Genomic DNA, 7,219 nt, shown 5'->3' on the forward strand with positions numbered 1-7,219 from the left:
TAAAAATTGTTAGGGTCATGTTGAGAAAGTTAGGGAGAGGTATATTTAGAAATTTCATCAGCTGGTTAGTGATGAATTTTGATGTTAAGATTTGGGATATGCTGGGCATTGCAATACTTGGCATAGGATATTTGGAAATCTTTGAGTGTTATGAAAGAATTATTTTGGTGAATTTTGATTTGGAATTTCCAGGATTTGTTTGACATTTGAATCATTATGATCTGGGATATTAGACTTTGGGACTTTTGATCTATTAAAATGTGGTGAAGGATGGAATATAGTTCTAAATATACTGAGATTTGGAGGTTTACTGATGGAGAGTGTCATGTTGGATAAGACATGATGAGGTATTTTGGAAGTTTCATCACCTGGTCATTGAAGAATGTATGGTTTAGAAGTTTGTGATAAACTTGGAATCTTAATAGTGGTAATAAAGGCTTAGAAACCTCTGATAGTTTTTTGTGATGAAGTTAGATTTAGAATTTCCACGATTGGTTTGGTATTTCCATTGTACAGCTCTGGGAGATTAGGCTTTGGTATTTTAGAAATATTGAATTGTGTTAAATTGAAAGATGTGGCTGTGGATATGGGAGGATTTTGATTTTTATTAATTATCAGTGTTTTATTTGGGTAGGCGTGATAAGGTATTTCAGGAATTTCTTATTCTGGCGATCGAGGAATTTTTTATTTAGTGACTTTTGGTTTACTGGGAATGTTAATACCTGGTATGTTAGGCTTAGAAATTTCAGGGACCTGTGGAGGAATAATTTCTGGTGTAGTTACATTAGAAATTTCCATGGTTGGTTTGGTAATTGCATTACTTAGTTCTGGAAGATTAGGCTTTGTTATTTGTGGGTTTTTAATTGACTGTAAAGTAGGGAATATGGGTGTGGATATATCTGGATTTTGAGGTTTATTAATTAGTGTCTTATTTGGAAAGGCTGGCTTAGGTATTTTAGTAATTTCATATTCAGGCAATTTAGGAATGTTTGGTTTAGTGATTTCGGGTATACCTGGAATATTAATACCTGGTATGAGAGGTTTAGAAAACTCAGGGATTTGTGGAAGAATAATTTCTGGTGTAGTTACATTAGAAATTTCCATGGTTGGTTTGGTGATTGCATTACTTAGTTCTGGAAGATTAGGCTTTGTTATTTGTGGGTTTTTAATTGACTGTAAAGTAGGGAATATGGGTGTGGATATATCTGGATTTTGAGGTTTATTAATTAGTGTCTTATTTGGAAAGGCTGGCTTAGGTATTTTAGTAATTTCATATTCAGGTAATTTAGGAATGTTTGGTTTAGTGATTGGGGGTATACCTGGATTAATACCTGGTATGAGAGGTTTAGAAAACTCAGGGATTTGTGGAAGAATAATTTCTGGTGGAGTTACATTAGGAATTTCCATGATTGGTTTGGTAGTTATATTACTTATTTCTGGAAGATTAGGTTTTGTTATTTGTGGGATTTTGATTGGCTGTAAAGTAGGGAATATGGGTGTGGATATATCTGGATTTTGAGGTTTATTAATTAGTGTCTTATTTGGAAAGGCTGGCTTAGGTATTTTAGTAATTTCATATTCAGGTAATTTAGGAATGTTTGGTTTAGTGATTGGGGGTATACCTGGAATATTAATACCTGGTATGAGAGGTTTAGAAAACTCAGGGATTTGTGGAAGAATAATTTCTGGTGGAGTTACATTAGGAATTTCCATGATTGGTTTGGTAGTTATATTACTTATTTCTGGAAGATTAGGCATGGTTATTTGTGGGATTTTGATTGACTGTAAAGTAGGGAATATGGGTGTGGATATATCTGGATTTTGAGGTTTATTAATTATTAGTGTCTTATTTGGGAAGGTTGGCCTAGGTATTTTAGTAATTTCATATTCAGGCAATTTAGGAATGTTTGGTTTAGTGATTGGGGGTATACCTGGAATATTAATACCTGGTATGAGAGGTTTAGAAAACTCAGGGATTTGTGGAAGAATAATTTCTGGTGGAGTTACATCAGGAATATCCATGACTGGTTTGGTAGTTATATTACTTAGTTCTGGAAGATTAGGCTTTGTTATTTGTAGGTTTTTGATTGGCTGTAAAGTAGGGAATATGGGTGTGGATATATCTGGATTTTGAGGTTTATTAATTAGTGTCTTATTTGGAAAGGCTGGCTTAGGTATTTTAGTAATTTCATATTCAGGTAATTTAGGAATGTTTGGTTTAGTGATTGGGGGTATACCTGGAATATTAATACCTGGTATGAGAGGTTTAGAAAACTCAGGGATTTGTGGAAGAATAATTTCTGGTGGAGTTACATCAGGAATATCCATGACTGGTTTGGTAGTTATATTACTTAGTTCTGGAAGATTAGGCTTTGTTATTTGTAGGTTTTTGATTGGCTGTAAAGTAGGGAATATGGGTGTGGATATATCTGGATTTTGAGGTTTATTAATTAGTGTCTTATTTGGGAAGGTTGGCCTAGGTATTTTAGTAATTTCATATTCAGGCAATTTAGGAATGTTTGGTTTAGTGATTGGGGGTATACCTGGAATATTGATACCTGGTATGAGAGGTTTAGAAAACTCAGGGATTTGTGGAAGAATAATTTCTGGTGGAGTTACATTAGGAATTTCCATGATTGGTTTGGTAGTTATATTACTTATTTCTGGAAGATTAGGCTTTGTTATTTGTGGGATTTTGATTGGCTGTAAAGTAGGGAATATGGGTGTGGATATATCTGGATTTTGAGGTTTATTAATTAGTGTCTTATTTGGAAAGGCTGGCTTAGGTATTTTAGTAATTTCATATTCAGGTAATTTAGGAATGTTTGGTTTAGTGATTTCCGGTATACTGGGGATGTTAATACATGGTATGTCAGGTTTAGAAAACTCAGGGATTTGTGGAAGAATAATTTCTGGTGAAGTTACATTAGGAATTTCCATGATTGGTTTGGTAGTTATATTACTTATTTCTGGAAGATTAGGTTTTGTTATTTGTGGGATTTTGATTGGCTGTAAAGTAGGGAATATGGGTGTGGATATATCTGGATTTTGAGGTTTATTAATTAGTGTCTTATTTGGAAAGGCTGGCTTAGGTATTTTAGTAATTTCATATTCAGGTAATTTAGGAATGTTTGGTTTAGTGATTTCCGGTATACTGGGGATGTTAATACATGGTATGTCAGGTTTAGAAAACTCAGGGATTTGTGGAAGAATAATTTCTGGTGAAGTTACATTAGGAATTTCCATGATTGGTTTGGTAGTTATATTACTTATTTCTGGAAGATTAGGTTTTGTTATTTGTGGGATTTTGATTGGCTGTAAAGTAGGGAATATGGGTGTGGAAATATCTGGATTTTGAGGTTTATTAATTAGTGTCTTATTTGGAAAGGCTGGCTTAGGTATTTTAGTAATTTCATATTCAGGCAATTTAGGAATGATTGGTTTAGTGATTTCGGGTATACCTGGAATATTAATACCTGGTATGAGAGTTTTAGAAAACTCAGGGATTTGTGGAAGAATAATTTCTGGTGTAGTTACATTAGGAATTTCCATGATTGGTTTGGTAGTTATATTACTTATTTCTGGAAGATTAGGTTTTGTTATTTGTGGGATTTTGATTGGCTGTAAAGTAGGGAATATGGGTGTGGATATATCTGGAGTTTGAGGTTTATTGATTATTAGTGTCTTATTTGGAAAGGTTGGCTTAGGTATTTTAGTAATTTCATATTCAGGCAATTTAGGAATGATTGGTTTAGTGATTTCGGGTATACCTGGAATATTAATACCTGGTATGACAGGTTTAGAAAACTCAGGGATTTGTGGAGGAATAATTTCTGGTGGAGTTACATTAGGAATTTCCATGATTGGTTTGGTGGTTATATTACTTATTTCTGGAAGATTAGGCTTTGTTATTTGTGGGATTTTGATTGGCTGTAAAGTAGGGAATATGGGTGTGGATATATTGGGATTTTGAGGTTTATTAATTAGTGTCTTATTTGGAAAGGCTGGCTTAGGTATTTTAGTAATTTCATATTCAGGTAATTTAGGAATGTTTGGTTTAGTGATTGGGGGTATACCTGGAATATTAATACCTGGTATGACAGGTTTAGAAATCTCAGGGATTTGTGGAGGAATAATTTTTGGTGGAGTTACATTAGGAATTTCCATGATTGGTTTGGTGGTTATATTACTTATTTCTGGAAGATTAGGCTTTGTTATTTGTGGGATTTTGATTGGCTGTAAAATAGGGAATATGGGTGTGGATATATCTGGATTTTGAGGTTTATTAATTAGTGTCTTATTTGGAAAGGCTGGCTTAGGTATTTTAGTAATTTCATATTCAGGCAATTTAGGAATGTTTGGTTTAGTGATTGGGGGTATACCTGGAATATTAATACCTGGTAAGGGAGGTTTAGAAATCTCAGGGATTTGTGGAAGAATAATTTCTGGTGGAGTTACATTAGGAATTTCCATGATTGGTTTGGTAGTTATATTACTTATTTCTGGGAGATTAGGTTTTGTTATTTGTGGGATTTTGATTGGCTGTAAAGTAGGGAATATGGGTGTGAATATATCTGGATTTTGAGGTTTACTTATAATTATTGTCTCATTTGGAAACGCTGGCTTAGGTATTTTAGTAATTTCATATTCAGGTAATTTAGGAATGTTTGGTTTAGTGATTTCGGGTATACCTGGAATATTAATACCTGATATGACAGGTTTAGAAATCTCAGGGATTTGTGGAAGAATAATTTCTGGTGTAGTTGCATTAGGAATTTCCATTATTGGTTTGATAATTATATTACTTAGTTCTGGAAGATTAGGTTTTGTTATTTGTAGGATTTTGTTTGGCTGTAAAGTAGGGAATATGGTTGAGGATATATCTGGATTTTTAGGTTTACTTATAATCATTGTCTCATTTGGAAAGGTTGGCTTAGGTATTTTAGTAATTTCCTTTTTTGGCAATTGAGGAAGGTTCGGTTTAGGGATTTGGGGTATAACGGGTATGTTAATACCTGGTATGTCGGGTTTAGAAATATCAGTGATTTGTGGAAGTATAATTTCTGGTGTAGTTACATTAGAAATTTCCATGCCTGGTTTGGTAATTGCATTACTTAGTTCTGGAAGATTAGGCTTTGTTATTTGTGGTATTTTGGGTGGCTGTAAAGTAGGGAATATGGCTGTGGATGTATCTGTATTTTTAGGGTTACTTATTATAAGTGTGTCATTTGGAAAGGTTGGCTTAGGTATTTTAGGAATTTCATATTCTGGCAAATGAGGAATATTTGGTTTAGTGATTTCGGGTATACTGGGAATGTCAATACCTAGTATTTCAGGCTCGGAAATCTCAGGGACTTGTGGAAGTATAATTTTTGTTGGAGTTACCTTAGTAATTTCCATGATTGGTTTGGTAGTTATATTACTTAGTTCTGGAAGATTAGGCTTTGTTATTTGCGGGATTTTTAGTGGATTCAAAGTAGGGGATATTGGCGAGGAGATAACTTGATTTTGAGGTTTACTTATTATCAGTGTCTTATTTGGAAAGGTTGGCTTAGGTAGTTTAGGAATATAATTTTTTGGCAATTGAGGAGTATTTGGTTTAGTGATCTGGGGTATACCGGGAGCGTTAACACCTGGTATATTAGGCTTGGAAATCTCAGGAACTTGTGGAAGAGTAATTTCATGTGGAGTTACATTAGGAATTTCCATGATTGGTTTAGTAATTTCATTACTTTGTTCTGGCAGATTAGGCTTTGTTATTTGTGGGATTTTGATTGGCTGTAAAGTAGGGAATATGGGTGTGAATATAACTGGATTTTGAGGCTTACTGATTATCAATGAATTATTTGGAAAGATTTGATTAGGTATTTTAGGAATTTCATAATCTGTTGTTGGAGCAATATTTGGTCTAGTGATTTGCGATATACCGGAAATGTTAGTATTAGTTATATAAGTCTCAGGGACTTCCGGTAGTTTTGCAACGATTTTCTTTGGTGGTGTTAGAACAGGAATTTCCACTATTGGTTTGGCAATTGCATTGCTCAGTTCTAGAAGATTAGGTTTTGATATTTTTGATATATTAGGTTTTGGTAGAATTTGGGATATAGGTGTTGATATAATTGGATTATGAAGTTCACTAATGCTTAATGAATTATTGAAGGTTTGATTAGGTATTTTTGAAAATTTGTCTGGTAAATAAGAAATATTTGGTTTTGAGATTTGGGAAATACTGGAAATGGTAATACCTGGTATACGAGGCTGAGAAATCTTCGGTAGATTTGGAAGAATTACTTGTGGTGACGCTAGAATAGGAATGTCTACAGTTGGTTTGACACCTGCATTACTTAATTCTGGGAGATTAGGCTCTGATAATTTTTGTCTATCAATATGCGGTAAAGTAGGAGATATTGGGGTAGATATAATTGGATTATGGGGTTCACTAATCGTTATTGTCATGTTGGTGAAGGCTGTACCATGTGTTGTTGAAATGTTATATTCAGGTCTATGATAGGAATTTGGTTTGGGAATAAACGATATATTTGAACTGAAATTTGTTGAAATAGCCTTGAGGTTGTTTTCTTTAAGGGTTGGAAGAATTTCTCCCGGTTGTGTTAAGTGTGGAACTTTTATGGTTTTCATTTCGTCATCAATCTTTTTAATCTTTTGTAATTTTGGAACACTTATTTTTGAAATTTTGGATGAAATATCGGTTTGGGACTCATGATTATGATTACTTGAAATATTTGCATTTAAAGGTTTGTTGATAGGTAAGTTGATGTTGGGGTAATTGGTATTATGTTTTTTCCAAACATCCTTTTTCGGTTTCACAGTAACAGGTTTCTGGATATCAAAGTTACTTACGACTGGATTACTTGACATATCAGTTACAAGGGCATTTTGTGTGTTTTTGTGATATGATTTTGGAAGTACTGGAGTTATATTTGGTATCGAATTAGTATGAACTAAATTTAAATCAACATTTGGGATTTCATGAACATTATTAATTACTTTATCAAAGTTTGGAACTGACAATCTTGTTATTCGAGCTTTTTGAATATTTGAGGAATTAAGTGTATCAGACATCGAGGAATTTGGATTCGTAGGGTTGTTTATATCCGTTTTAGAGTCTTCTCTGGAATCCAGTTCTTTAACGTTCTCCACGATTTGTCCTGGATTACTTACGAGGCCAGGCCTATAGGTTTCAATGTTAAAAAGCTTG

At 33.7% G+C, this 7,219-nt stretch overlaps 1 protein-coding gene and 1 long non-coding RNA gene across 3 annotated transcripts in view; one reads left to right on the forward strand and one right to left on the reverse strand.

Moving 5' to 3' along the window:
• LOC137647312 (uncharacterized) overlaps nucleotides 1–7,219 on the forward strand; it is a 137,191-nt gene that overhangs the window by 98,609 nt on the left and 31,363 nt on the right. The window lies entirely within an intron of this gene.
• Nucleotides 289–7,219, reverse strand: part of LOC137647310 (mucin-2-like) — a 13,912-nt gene continuing 6,981 nt past the window's right edge. Inside the window, exons 2-3 of one of the 2 annotated variants that reach the window (XM_068380707.1) lie at nucleotides 1,332–7,219; nucleotides 289–1,028 (exon numbers count right to left, since the gene is read on the reverse strand). The exon at nucleotides 1,332–7,219 is cut by the window's right edge and continues 275 nt beyond it. In XM_068380707.1, the coding sequence (XP_068236808.1) occupies nucleotides 685–1,028; nucleotides 1,332–7,219 (6,232 nt within the window). In that variant the 3' untranslated portion in view covers nucleotides 289–684. The other variant, XM_068380706.1, reaches the window with a different exon arrangement.

This window comes from Palaemon carinicauda, chromosome 9 (assembly GCF_036898095.1).
Source record: "Palaemon carinicauda isolate YSFRI2023 chromosome 9, ASM3689809v2, whole genome shotgun sequence".
NCBI classification, from domain to species: Eukaryota; Metazoa; Arthropoda; class Malacostraca; order Decapoda; family Palaemonidae; genus Palaemon; species Palaemon carinicauda.